Below are 19,290 nucleotides of genomic sequence, written 5' to 3' on the forward strand. Positions count from 1 at the left end.
TATGGGCAGTAAGCCCCAGAGGACTAGGAAACAGAAAGGAATTTCTAATTTGGCACCTAATGTTTTTTTCTTCTGTAAGAAATGAGGACTCAGAGGACAGAAGCATCCCTTAGAGTGGTGAAGGTGGGCGTCAAATCTCCCTCTCCCTATTATCTAAAACAGGTAGTTCAAATGAATAATTAAAAACAGTTTTGGAGGGGAAATGGTGACATGAGATGTTACTCTTTTGGGGAACATGGTCACCTGATTCAGTTGTCTGCACTGTGTGTGTTCTGTGTTTGCGTACACACACACACACGCACGGGAAGAGAAGCCAAAACTTGGTGCGTTTTGAAAGATGTAGAATTACTGACTTTTAGGGGCACTGGGACATGTATTTCCTTAGCTATATATATGTGAATATTTTTTCAATATTTGTTTCTGATTTCATATGTACTCTAAATTCATTGTGAAAACATGGTATATTGTTAATATTGCTAGATTAAAAGTTATTTGTTGATAATTTTTCTGCCTTATACAGGTATTCCAGATATACAAAAATTATTAAGATAGAGAGTTGAACTTATGGCAAGTAGTATCTCAAATCCAATACCATATAATTTTCATATTGATTATGGAATTTAAAGAATGAGAAATTGACTTCTTACTAAGTCTTTGGAAAAGGTAGCATTTGATTGCCTCAAAGATGAAATGTGACTTTCTGAATTCTTTTAAATATAAAGTAGATGATATTGATTCTGTTTCATTGGATTCATCTAACGGGAAAAGGATATAAAACTCTAAAGTTCAGTGGATTTAATCGCTGCAATGTTAAATGTTAAAATACCTAAAATTATGTTTTAAAAGTTCATATATATGTTTACATTTGTTCCAGCTATAAAATTAAATTAGGTATAATGTATGTGAAAAGATTTTCACTATTATAGTCTCATGTAATTTATCAAAATTGTTAAAAATAGTTGTTAGCTTAGTTTTTCCATAGCTGTATATCATAGATACATAAATAATCACCATCACCACCCATTCTCAGTCAGATCACAAGGTGGAATCAGAAAGGAGCCTACCAAAAAATGCCATTTTTAATCATTGAAGTTGTTCATTCTTAATTGCTATTTAGACAACCAAAAATTGGATTTAATTGGAAACCAAAACATTTGTAGGGGTTACATAATGTTATGATTTATTAGCCTAATCAATCATGTCTTCTTTTTTCTACCAGACATCCCCCATTTGAGACCAAAGCCAGTGTACATTACTACAACTCGAGACAATGAGAACATTTACAGTACAAAAATTCCGTATATGGCAGCTCGTGTTGTTTTTATTAAGTGGATTGTAACCTTCTTTTTGGAAAAAAAGTATCTAACTGCAACACAGAACACTAAAAATGGAGTTGATGTATTGCCTAAAATCATCCAGGTATGCTGTTCATCATCTTTTTATCTGTTAATGCTTCTGTAATAAAACACACTGGAACATAGCCGGAGTTATTGATTATTAGAGTTATTGGTTCTTCCAGGTTGTTGGTTATAGGTAGGTGATTTTATTGGCCTACCCTGTCTGTAATGCCGAGGTTTCAGAGGGAGTTGTGAGTTTGAATCACTTGCTGTGCATTGTTGGGATTGCCATGATGATGCAATCTCGGGAGCCATTCTGAGAAGATGGCTGTTGTGTGCACACTCCTGGCTCCTCCTCATTCTCCTCACTTGAGTACCAGTGGCCTCTGAGCATGAGAACAGAGGCCTGTCTTGCCTTCACCGAGCTCCAATAGCTGGAAGGCTCTTAGGAAACTGTAAGTGGCCCATGGTGAGGACCTGTGAGGCTGCCAGGCGCCCTCCGGCATCTCAGGAGAGGGAAGTAGATCAGCAGCTCAGGATTTGGGGCTGGCTGTTGAGCAATGGTGGGGCCCCTAGAAGAGGAGGCTACCTCTTCCCTGAGGCCTTCAGAAGAGACCTTTCCTTGTATGGGACCTGCTGTGCTTTTTCTGTCTTGGCCTTGGTCAGCCATACACAAATGGGGGCTTTCCCAGCAGGCTGAGTTGCTTAGGGACTTGGTGGAGCACTACCATTTGTGGAGGTCAGAGAGCAGCCACTTCACTAAGGGATCATGGTGTCGTGTGCTCTTTTGTTTATGGTCCCCAAGAACAGGGATAGGAAGTGTGGTCCACTGACTGCAGATTTGCTGATGCCCTGGAAGTCCCAGAAGTTCGACCTAGGCCTGAGCTGAAAGAATGCACAAACCTGAGGAGGCAGATAAGTGGCTCTTGTGCTTCAAGGTTATTAGGAACTTTGATGGAGGAACACCAAACAGTCTAGAGCATGTGGCTCCTTGGGGGAGAAGTCACTGAAGAGTGAGAGGAGAAACCTATTTTCAAAATCTGAGGGAGGTGCGGTTGCAGTAAGAACAATGAAAGACTTGCTGAAAGAAAGTTTTAAGAAACCTTTGAATGTCTTAGTTAGAAAAATTAGTAAATAAAATGAAAATGGTAATGATTATTGCTGAGAAAAAAAATTAGTTTTCTGAAAAAAATCCCACCACAGTGACTAAAAATTTAGAGAGGTAGAACTCAGAAATTAGTAGACAAGATCTAAGTACAGGTCCCTACCTTACAAATATTAGGTGGGTGGAAGAAGAAGAGAATGAGAGTAATTGAACAAATAATAATAAAAGTTTATCTGAACTGAAAAAAAAAAAAAGAAAGGCATGCCTCAAACTTAAAGGGTCTTTGAGTCCCAGGAAAAATTATCAAGACACAAACCTAAACAGACATTTGATTTTCAGGAATTAAGAGACAGTGGTATAGGTTTCCAGACAGGTTACTTCAAAGGAATGAGACTGAGATTAGCGTAGAACATCTAATCAAATCTGCAATCCTGCAATCTCTTTCTCTGTCTCCTTCACACACACACACATCTCCCAACAGGATGTCAGTCAAGATTAAAAGAAAGAATCATTAATTAATGGTGTTGGAATAATTGGCTAGTCTCTTACAACATACTGAAGCAAACGACAGATTGATTTAAGGTCTACAATAAAAACAAAATACTGAAGAAATGTAGGCTGAGTGCGGTGGCTCATGCCTGTAATCCCAGCACTTTGGGAGGCCGAGACAGGCGGATCACGAGGTCAGGAGATCGAGACCATCCTGGCTAAGACGGTGAAACCCCATCTCTACTAAGAATACAAAAAATTAGCCGGGCGTGGTGGCGGGCGCCTGTAGTCCCAGCTACTCAGGAGGCTGAGGCAGGAGAATGGCGTGAACCCAGGAGGCGGAGCTTGCAGTGAGCTGAGACTGCGTCACTGCACTCCAGCCTGGGCAACAGAGCGAGACTCCATCTCAAAAAAAAAAGAAAAAAGAAAAAAAATGTAAGAGAAGGGAAAATCCAGGAAAGTGTCTAAATTTGGGAAGTGGTAGACTACTTTAGGTAGAAATAAGACCCAGTAGGCTGGGCGCCTGTAATCCCAGCACTTTGGGAGGCCAAGGCAGGCAGATCACTTGAAGTCAGGAGTTCGAGACCAGCCTGGCCAACATGGTGAAATGCTGTCTACAAAAAATACAAAAATTAGCCAGGCATAGTGGCAGGCGCCTGTAATCCCAGTTACTTGGGAAGCTGAGGCAGGAGAATCGCTTGAACCTGGGAGTTGGAGGTTGCAGTGAGCAGATGTGTTACTGCATTCCAGTCTGGACAACAGAGTGAGACTCCCATTTCAAAAAAGAGGAAAGAAAGAAAGAGAGAGAAAGAGAAGAAAGGAGGGAGGGAGGAAGCAAGGACAGAAGGAAAGAGAGAAAGAGGAAAGAAAGGAAGGAAACAAAAGGAAAGAAAGAAAGAAAAAGAAAGAAAGAAAGACCCAGTAGCCATTGGAAGAAATGAGGTTTGACTTTATTTTAAAAAAAAATAGTGAAAGATTTTTGTGTCAAAAGACTACATAAGGCCAGATCCAATCAATAGACTATGAAGTAACATCGTGACTGTTAAAAGGGTTAAGATCTCTGCTATATAAAGAGTACTCACGAACTGGTAAGAAGACAACCCCACTGAAAACTGGACAAAGGAGATGAGGGTGGCTCATAGAAGGCAGACTACAGGGACCCCTGATTTTATCGGCAGTCAGAGAAATGCAGTTAGTTCTGAACCACGATGAGATACCTTTATTCACTTATCAGGTAGACAAAAATCTGTATGAGATTATGTCTAGGAAACGCAGTCATGCTCTTTGGTAAATTTACATAACATCTGAAGCGATTGTCACTCAGTTCAAAAAAGTCTTAATTAAGGGATGTAACCTTTCCTCTCTGGTTTAAAAAGATCAGAAAACCATCACCTGTATTTATTGAAAATAAGTAGCTCATTCTTGAAAAGTACATCTGGATGATGAGAAGTAGAAAGAACAAATTAACCACTGCTTTCAGGTTCTGATTTTTTCTTTTAGTTGACTCTTCACAGTTGTGAGTCATCTACTTTTACTGTCTAGCTTTTTTAACGTCTTAAAGGTTGGAACTTCGGAATCAATTAGGATGGTTCCATCATCCTCATGGAAAAAGGATCACAGCTCAAACTGTCTTAAACATAAAATAAATACTTTAATCTTACTAAAAAGAAGCACATGGTGAGGCTGGCTGAGAATACGGTTCACTCAGGCATTCTCCCTGGTTCTCTGTGGTCCTCTCCTCACTGTTCTGCCCTTTCCCTCTGAGAGCTTTGTCTACAGCAGCTTCCCCCTTGATTGTAAGATGGCTACCAACAGCTGGGGCACCGCTTTTCTTGTTCACATTTAGAGGCGATCCAGAAATATAAAGCCCTTTCCTTTTGTCTGAGTGGAACAAGTTACATTACCTACCTCCCCCTGGAACAGTAACAAGAAACTGATTCGCTTAAAGCTGGGTGTGTGAGTGGGCCAGGAGATGTCATGATTGGCCTCCACAAAACAGATTGGTCCCTTAGTACTGTGGATGGGATCAGCTTCCTGCGAGTCAGTTGAGGTGCATAGGAGGAGGCACACAGAGGACTGAGGTTCTGTTAGGGAGGGAGAAAGAGTGCTGGGCTGACAGCCATTTGTACCCTCTGTGCCATCATACCCTGCAGATGACTATCCCTAGAAATGGCCACTACCATTCTAGAGACTGCCACTATACCTCACAGTAAGTTGTTATATTAGTTTCTTACTGCCACTGTTGCAGATTCTCACAAACTTAATGTCTTGAAACAGTACAAATTTATTATCTTACAGTTCTGAAAGTCAGAAATCCAAAATCAAGTTATTGGCAGATCTGTGTTCCTTCTCGAAGTTCTAAGGGAGAATCCTGTGTTCTTGCCATGTCCAGCTTCTAGAATCCTGTGTTCTTGCCGTGTACAGCTTCTGTATTCCTTGGCTGTGGCCCTGCATCACACCACCTTTTCTCCTAGTTTCCATCATCACTTAGCCTTCTTTGTCTGTTATCCTCCTGCCACCCTCTTATAAGGACCCTTGGATTATACTGGGACCATTTGGATAATCCAGAATAATTTTTCTATCCCAACAGCCTTAACTTAATCACATCTGCTGTGTCTCTTTTGCCATGGAAGGTAACACATTCACAGGTTCTGGGGATTAGGACATCCTTGGGGAAGTCATTATTCAGCCCACCCGCGCTGGTTGGTCTGCAAGGTCCAAGATGATTTCATTCACATGCCTGCTACTTGATGGGGGCAGTTGGAAAGGAAAGCTGGGTTCCTCTGGGACTTCTTGTTCTGTTTTCTGGTTAGCAAGGTAGTTGGACTTCTTATATGCCTGCACAGGGCTCCAAGAGTGAAATGTTTCAAGAGATGGGAATTGTTAACCAACAGCCTCTTGGGCCTGAGTCTGATACTGGCATAGGTCTCTTCCATTCTAGTCTACCGGCTAAAGCAGTGATACAGTCCATGTAGATGAAAGAGAGGGGACATGGGCCTCATGTCTCTGTGGAAGGAGTGTTAAAGAATTTGTGGTCATCTTTAATTTGCTATATATGTGCATATTTTTTTTTCTTTTTTAGTTTGTGGGGAAAATGGGAGTTATAGGTCAAAAAGTCACAGGTTATTGAGCCATAAGAGACTTTAGACCTAATCTAGCCTCTGTGTCCTACAAATTAACATATATGTGTGTGTATATGTGAAATCCAAGTGAGTTGCATGACTTGTGTTACAGTTAGGAATGTGGAGAAGCAAGTCTTTTGATTCTTAGTTTGGGCCTCTTCTTTCTGTGCTATACTCATCCTTGGGCCATTCCTACTGAAACTTCAGATAAAAAAAGAATAAAATGAATAAAGTGTTATTTTCGTGTGGAAGATAGTGGATCCGTCAAAAAGATAAAATAATTTCCATAGGTGAGCACATCTCACAGTGTGATAGTGCCTTTGATAAGCCACACAGGCTTAGTAACTAAGGCATGAAGAGAAAAATTATTACAAGTATAATATTCCTTTAATTTTCTCTAGAGATTACTATTGGGTATCTGTTTTGTTTTCAAACTGTCCTTGGTAGTTACTGAAATTAGTTTTGCACTATTCATATCTTATCTCTTCTTGTAAAAAATATTCACAGTAGGTAAATTTTAGTTGTATTTGGGCTATGTATTTTTGACACTTAAAAGTAATAATGGAGTTTGCAAAGATGAAGCAAAATTATATGTATATTTTGTTTGGAGGAAACCTTTAATTCTATGTGGATATGAGAGCAGAAATCAGTGTTAAGCTTTGTGAGTGATTGCATGAATTACTTCATTTCTTTGCATGCCTAAAGTCTTTTAAATGTTTAAAATTTTGTGAATATTTCTTTACGTTAGACCTAAGATTCTGAGGATAAAGCTCAGATCAGCATTCTTCTGATAAAATACCCTTTGAAGATCTTCACACTCCACTGTCAAGCTGCCACTTAGTCACATAAATCAAATGATGCATCCTATCATTGTTGTACAAGAAGTCCCCTGAATTTTCTTATCTCTGTGACCATAGGAGCAAATGCTAAGGTGTAGAGACCTGATGTGATGATAATACAAATGTGTTTACACATTAATTTATTCTGTGGTTTTACAATGCAAATTAAACCTTTTAGATTGGGAAAATTTCCCAGCCCTCCTTTCTGAAACAGCTTAGTAGTTTTCCTTTTAAAATAGCTGAGTTGGGAGGGATTTGTTGGTTAGTTAGAAAATTGGTAAGTACAGGCTCTGGAGCCTGTCGTGCTTCAAGCAGTTGCTGGTTTTGGTTTGCTGTACCCTGTGCACGTTGATGGTAACTAGAGTTACTTAAAACAAGGCAAGACTGAAGTTTGGCCAGGTATTCTTGAGTTGGGGTGAGCATCATTGAGAAGTGTGCTGACTTTCTTCCAGACTGTTGGTGGTGGTGCTGTGCAGGAGAGAGCGCCTGAACTGGATGGTGGTGGGCCCATGGAGCCAGACAAAAGCCATTCTAACAGCAGCACCCTGTCGGACCGAAGACTCAGTAACTCCAGCCTCTGTAGCATTGAAGAGGAGCACCGAATGGTGTATGAAATGGTACAGCGGATTCTCTTGTCAACACGAGGTTATGTCAACTTCGTGAATGAAGTATTTCACCAGGTTAGTGTGTGTGTGTGTGTGTGTGTGTGTGTGTGTTACAAGTTCTTGAAACGGAAACGATTTTGTTTCATGTTCTTTTACTTGTAACACTCCAACAAATAGAGTTGGTGAGTTGGGTTACGTTACAGAACTGAATAATAACGAATGATCCCTCTAATCTTTTAATTTGTGTGAATTGCTGTGATTTTTAAATTTTGTTGTTGAAAAACATTTACACAAGGAGGAAAAATTCTGTATCTGAGCAAAATCATGAGACAGATACTTTCATGTTTTTGTGACAAAGTAAACTCAGAATTAGGTGGGAAGAAAGCCATTCCTGAATACCCAGCAACAAATGAACACAGCAAAGAAGAGTCCAGTCTTATTCCCAAAGCTTAAGGAGCTCTCTGAGGAGCTGGAGGTTTCTGCAAAAACCTTGCAGAGGCATGTGGCACTCACAATATGATAGAATTATTTATGGCACAAGAGAAGAAGGTAGGTGGCAAGGGGAATAAAAGGAAAGAAAGGAGCAGAGGCCAAGATGAGAAAAGAGGTGTGAGCAAAGGAAGGAGACAGAAGAGGTCAGAAGCCCAGGCTACAGTTAGTGGCCATGAGTGACATCAGAGGTTTCCAACTGGGGTTGACGCTACTCCCTAGGGGACATTGGCAATGTCTGGAAACAGTTTTGGTCATCACACCTGGGGTGCTACTGGTGTCTTAGCGGGTCACAGCCAGGGATGTTGTTAAATATCTTGCAATGCCCAGAATGGCCCCCACCCCAACCATGACAAAGAACTATCTGGCTCAATATGTCAGTAGTTCTATTGTGGAGAGACAAGAGACTCAGCACTAGCCTTCAACACAGCAAGCAGAGCTCCCACACAGCAAGCAGAGCTCCCACAGATCTGGAGTGTGACATGTGGCCAGTGCCACCTGACTCCAGGTACTGGTGCTCTTGAACACAGGAATGTGGCATATTTGTGGGTATGTGTATATGAGGTGGAATAGTTGTTTTATCCATAGACCTGAAAAGTAGGTTAAGCCCTTGAATGGCAGAGTGCAGTTGTAGGTGAGGAGGAGAGAAAGAGTCTTGTACATATGAATGACGGGAATGCACCACAGAGAACTTCTTTTGGCGAGGCAAGTTTTTGAGATAGTGAATGATTGGCCCTATCACTTCTGGGGCTTTAATTACAAAAAATCAACCAAAAATGAAAGTCCCAACCTAATCCATAGCAGTGTAGAGATTTTACCATATTTTCATTTTAATGAAGAACAAATTTTACTTAAGAAAATGTTTGTTTAGTCTGCAATTAACATTCCGCTTATAAAATTTTTTTTTCTGGTTCTGTGGCCCAGCACTGCCTTGATTCTTCTCACTCTCCATGTCTTCTCTGTTTCATGTCTTGGCCACTCTTCTTGTTTTATCCCAAATTACAGGTGTTAACCAAGATTCAGGGCTCAAGTCTTTGCTGTAATTCTACACTTGGCCTCCTTGGGGCCTTTACTGCTGGTCCAGTGCCAGCAACCACTGTGGTATATGTCTCCCAGTCAAGCCTTTTGTCTGAACCTCACTTGTAAATAAAAATATTAATTTCATTAAACAGATTTTTTATACTCATGAAAGATTTGTTACTGGCAGAGGATATACCACACCAGGAGCCGGAAAGCGTAACGCAATGCTGCAGAGACCAGGTACACCTGAGCACAGCTTCAAGGGCCCTCGCTCTGCTGCACAGAAAATGTGCCCTCTCGGGATCATGATTCACCATCATGAGAGTGAGTTATCTGTCTCAGGGAAGACAGGGCGCAAGTTTACCGAGAGGTCCTTCAGACCTAACTAATCACACGGCTAAAATCAGGCAGAATGACTGAGTAAGCCAGCTGTAGACTCTCAGTGTCTACGTTGTCACTGAACAATGTAGACAAGGTGGCCCTGGGTGCCTCCTACACTTGCCTTTTAAAATGGCCATGTGCCATTGCATCTGATGTTCCTGTAGTATCTTAATGATAACAAGACCAAAGCCTGGCTCATTTTTTCCCCCTAATATCAGCTTATCCTCTTGACTTGACTGCTTCTTCAAAGGGACCTGTATTCATGTTTGCATCTTAATTTTAATGCTCCTAGGTTCCCCATCTCCCTCTCCTCCTATGACAGTCACTGGATAAGTCACACAGGAGTTTTGCTTGCTCCTTTGCTCTCCATTTTCTTTGACTGTGGTTAGCAGCCCTCTCCTTGGAACTCCCCTCTTTCTGTGTCATCCCTTTCTAGGTAGTACTGCACACATCATACTGCCAAAACAGTTTTTTTTTAATAATAGTCCATGATTTGAAAACCTAGCCCATTCCCTACATTAATGTTGTCATATTCATGCTGCTGTTGTACATGTGAAAGGTCCATGGCAACTATTTGAGTTGAAATAGTCAGAGTCCTGGAGTGTATGATCTATAGCAGGGGTCAGCACACTTTTTAAAGCAAAAGGCCAAATAGTAAGTATTTTAGGCCTCATGGATTATCCTGAATGCACCCCAGAGAGACAGAGAGGTGAGAGCTGTGAGAGATTGAGACCTGGAGGATCTGGTGAGAAGGTCCAATAGGTGTTCACGTCTCCTCTGGCTGCATTATTATTTGCTTACTGTTCTGCCACTTTTGGAAGAATATCCTACTCTGATTGTGGATTTTTTTTTTTGAAAGCCTATCAGTTTTTGATATATTTTTGGCAAAATTATTAGTTGCAATACAAATTTAGAATTAGTTTATATTCCTTTGAATTGAATGTTGTCATTAAGAAGTTTCTGTCTTCATCTCTAGTAATGGTTTTCTGGAGGAGGGGCACAAAGTCTTATCTTGTCTATTTTTAATACAGCTCTACCAGTTTTCTTTTGGCTAGTGTTTGTGTGGTATATCTTTTGCTAACTCTTTACTCTCAGCCTCCCCTGTTCATAAGTTTTGGATGTCTTCTTATAAATTACAGCTAAGTCTTTTAAATAGATTTTTAAATTAAATCTTACAATCTTTGTCTTTTGATTGGATCATTATTCATTACATTTAACATAGCAACTGCTATTAGGTTTTAGTCGGCTGTCTTCTTACTTTCTAGTTGTATTGGACCTTCCAGCTCATTGTTTTTAATATCCTATTTTTCTTCTCAAATTAAATGAGTTTTACAGTCATTTGTACTTACTTTAATAGTTGACACATGCATTCCTAACATGAATGCTAGCATTAATTCCAACTTTTACCCTCAGTACACGTTAGCTCTATTTACTCCTCAGTTTATGTGCCATTGTTATTATTATGAGTATATAATATGTAGATGTTATCCCTTTCAGAACCACTGTAAAGTTTGTTTCATCCAGTTTTATTCTTTTTATTCATATATATTTTCATAAACATGTTTTATTCATTTAGATTTATCCACATTCTCTTTTTATTGCATTTTATTGCTTCCCAAATCTCTGACCAGGGAAAATTTCCTTTCTATCTAAAGAATAAGTTTTAATATTTCTCTTAGCTCAGGTCTCCTGGTAACAAATTTTCTCATCTGAAGATGTCTGTATTTTGCTTTCGTTTTAGAAGTATTTTATTTCTGGGTGTCAAATTCTACACTGGCAGCCCTCTGCACATGAATCTTTTGTTCCATTGTTTCTTGGCTTCCATTATTTCTTTGAGAAGTCATAGAAAGTCATGTGGCTGCTCCTTTGGAGGAAATATGTCTTTTTTCCTCTGGCTGCTTTTAAGATTTTTCTGATTATCTTTGGTTTTCAGCAGTTTTACCTGTAATATACTTCATATTTATCCTTGTTTTTCTATGTGCTTCTTAAATCTAGGAATTGATATATTTAACCCATTTTGGCTAAATTCTCAGCCACTCTTTCCTCAAATATTGTTTCTTCCTCCCATCTTTTTTTTTTCCTCTTTTTTTTCCTGCATCTCCAGTCATTCATTGGATAACCTATTCATTGTATTTTCTCTTTCTTATCTGTCTTCTGATTTATCCATTCTTTTATGTCTTCATAGTTTGTTCTAGATATTTTCTTCTGATTTTTCTTCCAGTTTTCTCTTTAGCTGTGTCCATTCTGTCCAACCCATATACTCTGAGTTTTTAATTTGAGTTATTTTATTTTTAAATCCCATTACTTTGGCTTTTGATACCATGATTATCTCAATATTGATATGTTACATGAACCTTTGTTAAAGTGAGTTCTGCCTGTAACTGGATCCTGTGACTTGAACCTTAAGGGCAGTATTAAAACAATCCCAGCAACTTGAGACCAAGACCTGGATTTGTGGCTAACTTTGTAACCCTGGAAGAATATCTCTGGTGCTGTAAGCCTCAGTATCCTCATCTGTGACATGAAAGCATCTGAGTATGGGGTACCTCTCCCTCTTGTTCCCCTCAAATATGGAAAGAGTTCTTAAAACTGATAAGCAAAAAGCAAATGCATTTCTCCTTTAAATTCTTCAACATTATTGGAATCTTCTCACATTAAATCAAAATTGCTGTATGGAGATGTGTAAGGGAATTCCTTAATGTTAAAAAGTTCTTATAAATATGCACAATGCTACAACTTTGCCATAGGCTCTTGTTAACATTGATAGCTGAACTCATTAGTAACCTGATAAATGTGAAACAATTGTTTCTCAAAAAAATAATAATAACAAAAAAGGAAGGAAGGAAGGGAAAGGAAGAAGGACAAAAGCAAAGAAAAGGAGAAAAAAAAAAGAAACAGAAGTCCTGATTTGTAACAGATGCTGACTTCTGTGGTAGAACCACTCCCACCGTGGCTGATTCAGGCCAACACCATGACATCAGTGAACATGGAGATGAGAAGAGGTGGGCACAACTGGTTGCCACTGGCTGTACTAGTATGTCCCTTCTAACCTATTTCTGATTTGTTGGGAAAAGGTCCAGGTTGTGCATTATAATTATGTTTTGTAGCCAATTGAAAGATTTCTGTAGGTATGATTTGGTGATTTGGTTATTTTTGTAGACAAATTATTCAGAATATAAAAGTTATTTTTTTCTTTTTTCTTTTCTTTTTTTTTTTTTTTTTTTTTTATTTATTGAGACTGAGTCTCACTCTGTTGCCCACGCTGGAGTGCAGTGGTACAACCTCGACTCACTGCAACCTCCACCTCCTGGTTTCAAGTGATTCTCTTGCCTCAGCCTCCTGAGTAGCTGGGATTACAGGTGCATGCCACCACGCCCAGCTACTTTTTGTATTTTTAGTAGAGATGGGGTTTCGCCATGTTGGCCAGGTTGGTTTCGAACTCCTGACCTCATGATCCACCTGCCTTGGCCTCCCAAAGTGTTAGGATTACAGGTGTGAGCTACCACGCCCAGCCTATAAAAGTTATTTTTAACTGCCACTTTTTAGGGCTCTCTTACGAGAATGTCTTTGTTTCTGCTGGTAAGTTTGGTGTACACAAAGATTTGTGGCCCTTTGTAGTATATTTATAAGCTATGTGTTCCAAAGGAAAATGAAATAAGTGATGGTCATTGGAAATGTCCGTGATGCTGCCCTATACTGATCAGAGTTTGTTTGTAGTTAAAGGGAGTTTTCTCTTTTCCTTTCAGGCATTTTTGTTGCCTTCCTGTGAGATAGCTGTAACAAGAAAAGTAGTTCAAGTGTACAGAAAGTGGATTCTCCAGGACAAACCTGTGTTCATGGAGGAGCCAGATAGAAAAGATGTTGCCCAAGAAGATGCTGAAAAATTAGGATTTTCTGAGACTGATAGCAAGGAGGTAATTTTTTTCACTTGTCTTTTGAGTTGAGGGTAAATATATTTCAGTAAAGTATACTTGCTCAGTCAAGAGTCTTGTCAATGGGACAAAGGCTTCCTTTTATCCCATCTGATACTTCTGAGTTGCCAGGTTCTGTGAGGGTCTGCCTTAGAGAGTAGCTTCTGTACTCCCATTCTAGATTGGCAGTCATCTACAACTCTAGCCAGGGCCATCTGCGTGTTGCATCTTTGTTAGTCTCTATCGCAGGAGAGTTGTTTAAGAAACCATCATATTTTACATGTCTCTTTGTGAGACTAAAAAAATCACTGCCTTCTCCTTGACTTGTTTAAATAAATATCATTTGGAGAAACTAAATTGAGAATGTTTGGGCAGACTTTTCTTGTGCAGTGGCCTGTACCAGGAGCAGCTGGGTGTTACCCCTGTGAAAGGAGTAACCAAACAGCAGCGTCCCTCTGCTTTAAGCCTCGCTGAGGCCCCTCCTGGAGGGACCGCTGCCCATGTTAGATAAAGCTATAGGTTGGATAAATCCAAAATGACAGAGTGGAATATCTTCCTGAAACGAAAGAAACTTAAGTGATATTTATATTTCTGGCATACTGTTATGAAATTAATTTAAAATGTTTAAAGTTTCTCACTAGAGGCATATCACTTTAAAATATCTGTGTTAATTCCATAATTTTAATTTTTCAATATTGGTGAAATCATTTTAATAACTACCATGAGATCTAAATGAATATGCTACATATCATTTATCACTTATTTTAAAGCAAATTATCACTCATTTTAAAGGTCTATATTCCGTGCTCACTCAGTCATTGGACAAACATAACTCATTCTTTCAGCACATACTAAGTGCTGAGCACTATTTTAGGTGTTGACCATTGAGTGGGGAGCACTCTACCTCCTAGAACCTATTTTCATGTGAATCCTGGTGAGTTTAAGGAATTAATTATGCCAACTAAATATAACTTAGTTTATATAATATAATTATATTTATAGTTAAATGTAAGTTAAACATGTGCATCTTCTACTCTGTCAATGGATCATTATCTTCTGAAGGCCTCGTCTGAAAGTTCTGGTCATAAACGATCTTCCAGTTGGGGACGCACGTACTCCTTCACAAGTGCAATGAGCAGAGGGTGTGTGACAGAGGAGGAAAATACAAATGTGAAAGCTGGCGTCCAGGCTTTGTTGCAGGTATGTGGCTGGCCAGAACATGAAGACCCTTCCACCGCCTACAGCTGGAGCCATTTTGTCTTTTTATTTATTGGGGATAATGTCATATAAATATGGTGGTATTTGTAGCCATCTGTTAGTAAACAATAAACAGCAGTTTAATTAGTTATTAAATTCTTATTCTGAGTTCTCTTTCTAATTCCTACCCACAATTTACAAAAATTTTTTTCTAGTCAAAGAAGACATAAGAACTGATTGCAGTCTTTTTGAGATTATTATATAGTGAATGTGAAATGACTGAGATTTAAATCTTTAAATTATCTTCCAAACACACATGAATAGTTATCTGGGCTCTTAATTTGCAAGACAAGCTTGGTGATTATAAAATCTTATAAGTAATATTCCTCTTAAAATTGGCTATGTTTACAAAGAAAAATGACTGATGTAGTTTTTAGATTTTTTTTTTAATTATACTTTATGTTCTAGGGTACATGTGCACAACGTGCAGGTTTGTTACATATGTATACATATGCCATGTTGGTATGCTGCACCCATTAACTCGTCATTTACATTAGGTATATCTCCTAATGCTATCCCTCCCCTCTCTTCCCACCCCACAACAGGCCCCAGTGTGTGATGTTCCCCTTCCTGTGTCCAAGTGTTCTCACTGTTCAGTTCCCACCTATGAGTGAGAACATGCAGTGTTTGGTTTTCTGTTCTTGCGGTAGTTTGCTGAGAATGATGGTTCCCAGCTGCATCCACGTGCCTACAAAGGACATGAACTCATCCTTTTTTATGGCTGCATAGTATTCCATGGTGTATATGTGCCACATTTTCTTAATCCAGTCTATCATTGATGGACATTTGGGTTGGTTCCAAGTCTTTGCTGTTGTGAATAGTGCCGCAATAAACATACGTGTGCATGTGTCTTTAAGGCAGCATGATTTATAATCCTTTGGGTATATACCAAGTAATGGGATGGCTAGGTCAAATGGTATTTCTAGTTCTAGATCCTTGAGGAATTGCCACACTGTTTTGAATGAATATATGAAGTAGAACTGACACCATTTGAGAACATTTGAAAGAGCAACTTTGGATCATTACTTAACCTCCCTAGAGCTCAGGATTTTACCTCAAAAATGGGAATTGGGAGATTTCCTCTCAGGTCTCATGTAGCTTGAAGAGTAAGTGAAAATACAGGGTGCCTCTCATTCCCCGCTCACTGCGCCCTCACCCACCACCCTTCACTTCATCCACGTTTGGAGATGTATCACTTAGGCCTCCCATGTAGAGGCCAGGTGTGGAGTCTGGGGAAAGTCTGGGAATGACACGCATGTTTCTAGTTTTCTGTCATCTGTTTCTTGATAGGATTCGTTTTCGTGGTATCCTTTTTGTTTTCAAGTGAATTAGCAGTTTAATGTACCATACTGATGAATTTTCTCACTTTTCATTGAAAACCCACACATAATTTTGAAGTTAACTTAAAAAAGTTGAGATAATTTCACTTGTGCATCTTTTGGTGTAGCTCATAAATATGACCTGCATCCCCATCAGAGAAACACTTGCAGGAGTCCTTGCCCTTTGTCCCTCAGTAGCTCCGTCTTTTAGCTAAGGGGATCTCCAGCAACAGTCTGTGGTGGTTGCAGGTGCCAGTGATCTCCTGGGTTCAAAAGAGTGCTTTTTATTTTCTGAAAGGATGAGTTACATCTACAGTAAGTCCTCACTAATGTCATCAATGGGTTCTCGGAAATGGCGACTTTAAACAAAGTGAGTACAGCAGGTCTTTGAGTAACATGGTTTGATTCAACATCATTTCATCATAATGCATCATTTCATCATAATGTTCGTGAGAAAATAATTTTCTTTTATATTTTGCTTAAAGTCATCATTTCCAACAACCTATCAATGACGTTAAATGAGGACTTACTGTCCTTGCCTGAACTGAGAAAAAACAATTTCTATTTTATTATATAAAGTGCTACAGTTTAAAAAAGTATTTACTTTGGATTTAAATAGTTAGTTTTGTTCTTGTATCTAATACCTTGGTCCTTTACTTTGTTTATTAAGAAAAAGGGCCAAATGGAGATTTGATAAGATAGTAATTTTCTTTTTTTTCTCCAACTGTGTCTCAGATGTTCAAGAGATAGTAGTTTTCTATAGTTGCTTTTGACAAGTGCACTCTGGACATACTAATTTAGTTTATTTTTACCTTAACTGATACCAGCACATTAATAAGAAATACTCATGCAGTACCTTTGATGTTTTGTAAAAAGTAAAAGTATATAAAGACTCCTTACATGGGAATGTGCAAAAAGTTTTTAATTCGCATTCAAGAAGCCAAATATATTGAATTAAAAGGATCTGTGTTGCAGTATATCATCTGTGGCATACTTCTTTCAAAAACAGAACCACTAAAACTGCTGTAATCAAAAAGCTCTTTGTTTTTCTTTTTCTTACTCAAAGACTAGTAAATTCTTCATGACTGAGGTTATCATCATCAACTATATTATAGTGCTTATTTAGTGATTTTTCTTAGAAAATTGGGACGTAATACCTTTTAATCTTACTAAGATAACTTTAAAGGCTGTGAATATTTTAGTTCACCCACTTGACTTTTGATGTGAATTTTAATTTGGTCAGATTGTACATTTATTTTGATACAACACTTTAAAGAATTTTATTTATAAATGAGCTAGAGAAGCTCCTTCATCCTTTGAGTTTGTGTTGTTGAACACAAAGGAGATGTAAGAGGGAATGTACTAAGTATATGGAGCAGGTCCGTCCTCATACCAGATTGACAACTCAGAATATCTGCAGATGATGGGACACTGGTGTCAACTGTATAAATGGAAACGCACCATTATTTTGCTGTAGTGACTCAAAGCAGTAATAGTATGTGATATCCTGGATCAGCGCTTCTCACATTTTTCTGCTGAGATACCCCTGATGGTAGAGAACAGTGAACTTGTATGCTAAAGGTCTGAGGCAGAGGGTAGAGTAGTTGGCTGATTTTCTGAATTGTTTTTGAAATCTCAGCTTTTAACCTTAAGAATTCACTTAGATTTTGTATGCTACTGCATAATATATCTTTCATATTTAAAAAGATAGGCTCCTGGAAGACGTGTGATGTCAGTGGCTTCATCTGTTTCTGGGCACATCACAGCTGCTTGAGGTTCTTATGCCTGTTGAGTGGTGCTGTCCATTGCTCCTGTCAGCAAGGAGTTCATGCTCTGGGAGACTCAATAAGAATCACATAGTTCTGTCTGACCACTGTCTGGCCATCTGTCCTCTTCTCCTCCCATTTCCCCGCTAAAGTTTCTCATTCGTATGCAACAATCTTACTTTTTCCCCTTGTTTTCCTTTTTTTGTTGGGTTGTCGAAAAGAAGTCTTCAAAAGCTTTTCTGACTCATAAAATTTCTGTAGTTGCAATGTTAATATGTAATAGTGATTTTTTTATTTTCCCTTAGGGAAAGGCTTTTCAGGTGTCTCAGTATTTAAGTGATTCTAAAGGGTGAACTAAAAAAAATTTTGCATATGTGTTGGTACCACTTGCCTTAATAAATTTTTGCCTTATTGTGAATTTATATGTTGGTACCACTTGCGTTATTGAAATAGAATCTTTTGGAAATAACTGAAAAGTGATTTCATTGGTAGAGTGAAATATCATCTTTAAGCAAAATTTATTCAAATGTTTATGTTCAGTTATATTTTCTAATGTAAAATTGTTGATTTTAAGGTATTTTTGACGAACTCTGCAAACGTCTTTTTGTTGGAACCATGTGCTGAAGTTCCTGTGCTCTTGAAAGAACAAGTTGATGCTTGTAAAGCTGTTTTGATTATTTTTAGGCGCATGATAATGGAGCTTACAATGAATAAAAAGACATGGTGAGTTTCTATCAAATTAATTAGTATTGTAAAACAGATGTTTCTGTTTTTCAACATCATTACAATGTTAAGGCTTGCATTTGTTTAATGTTTTTACAAAGTTAACGACAAAATGTCTTTTGTAACAGTTTCTGTGAATTATGAAGAAGGTAGTTATCCAGTACTTTGATAGATCAATTATTTTCATTATATTTTTTAAAAATGTCCTTGAACAATAAGTATTTTACTTAATAGTGGATTTTTCCTTTTAAACTTTCATCAAACGTAGTTTTGTGGAAAAGCAGCAACTGGTGTCTTATAATATTCATCATAAGCTCAGGAGAGTTTGTTAATTGCCCTGAAATGCTGTCAGCTGATTTTTATTGCTTCTAACTTGATGTTTTAAATTCATTTTGGAAAAACAATTATTTTAAATGATAAATTATCAGAGACTAAATACATAGTGCAGTCAAAAATCTGATCCTGTTATTAAAACTACAACAACGTGTTTTTCCTTTTCATCTTTGTTTTTGTTTGATGTTTTTATTTATAATGTCCCTATAGGTAAACAATGCATTAGATTTTATTTTCCTGCTCTTCTCTTTTTTTCCTGCTTTTCTCTTATTTGAAAGTCATCAGCCGGGTGTGGTAGCTCACGCCTGTAATCCCAGCACTTTGGGAGGCTGAGGTGAGTGGATCACCTGAGGTCAGGAGTTCGAGACCAGCCTGCCTAACATGGCGAAACCCCATCTCTTCTAAAAATACAAAAAATTAGCCAGGTGTGGTGGCAGGTGCCTGTGATCCTAGCTACTCGAGAGGCTGAGACAGGAGAATCACTTGAACCCGGAAGGCAGAGGTTGCAGTGAGATTGCCCCACTGCTCTCCAGCCTAGGTGACAGAGTGAGACTTTGTCTCAAAAAAAAAAAAAGTCCTCACTTTACTCCATCT

At 38.6% G+C, this 19,290-nt stretch overlaps 1 protein-coding gene across 9 annotated transcripts in view; it reads left to right on the forward strand.

The window, feature by feature from the left end:
• The window catches only part of RALGAPA2 (Ral GTPase activating protein catalytic alpha subunit 2), a 320,907-nt gene that overhangs the window by 76,073 nt on the left and 225,544 nt on the right, over positions 1-19,290 (forward strand). For all 9 annotated transcript variants that reach the window (XR_004178987.1, XM_021921290.2, XM_021921288.2 and 6 more), the window contains 5 exons: positions 1,220-1,419; positions 7,345-7,572; positions 13,134-13,301; positions 14,361-14,498; positions 18,215-18,363. Coding sequence is in view for 8 of the 9 variants with exons in the window: in XM_021921290.2 (XP_021776982.1) it covers positions 1,220-1,419; positions 7,345-7,572; positions 13,134-13,301; positions 14,361-14,498; positions 18,215-18,363 (883 nt within the window). In the remaining variant the exon portion in view is untranslated. The remainder of the gene's footprint in view (positions 1-1,219; positions 1,420-7,344; positions 7,573-13,133; positions 13,302-14,360; positions 14,499-18,214; positions 18,364-19,290) is intronic.

Source organism: Papio anubis, chromosome 16 (assembly GCF_008728515.1).
Source record: "Papio anubis isolate 15944 chromosome 16, Panubis1.0, whole genome shotgun sequence".
In the NCBI taxonomy this organism is placed as follows: domain Eukaryota; kingdom Metazoa; phylum Chordata; class Mammalia; order Primates; family Cercopithecidae; genus Papio; species Papio anubis.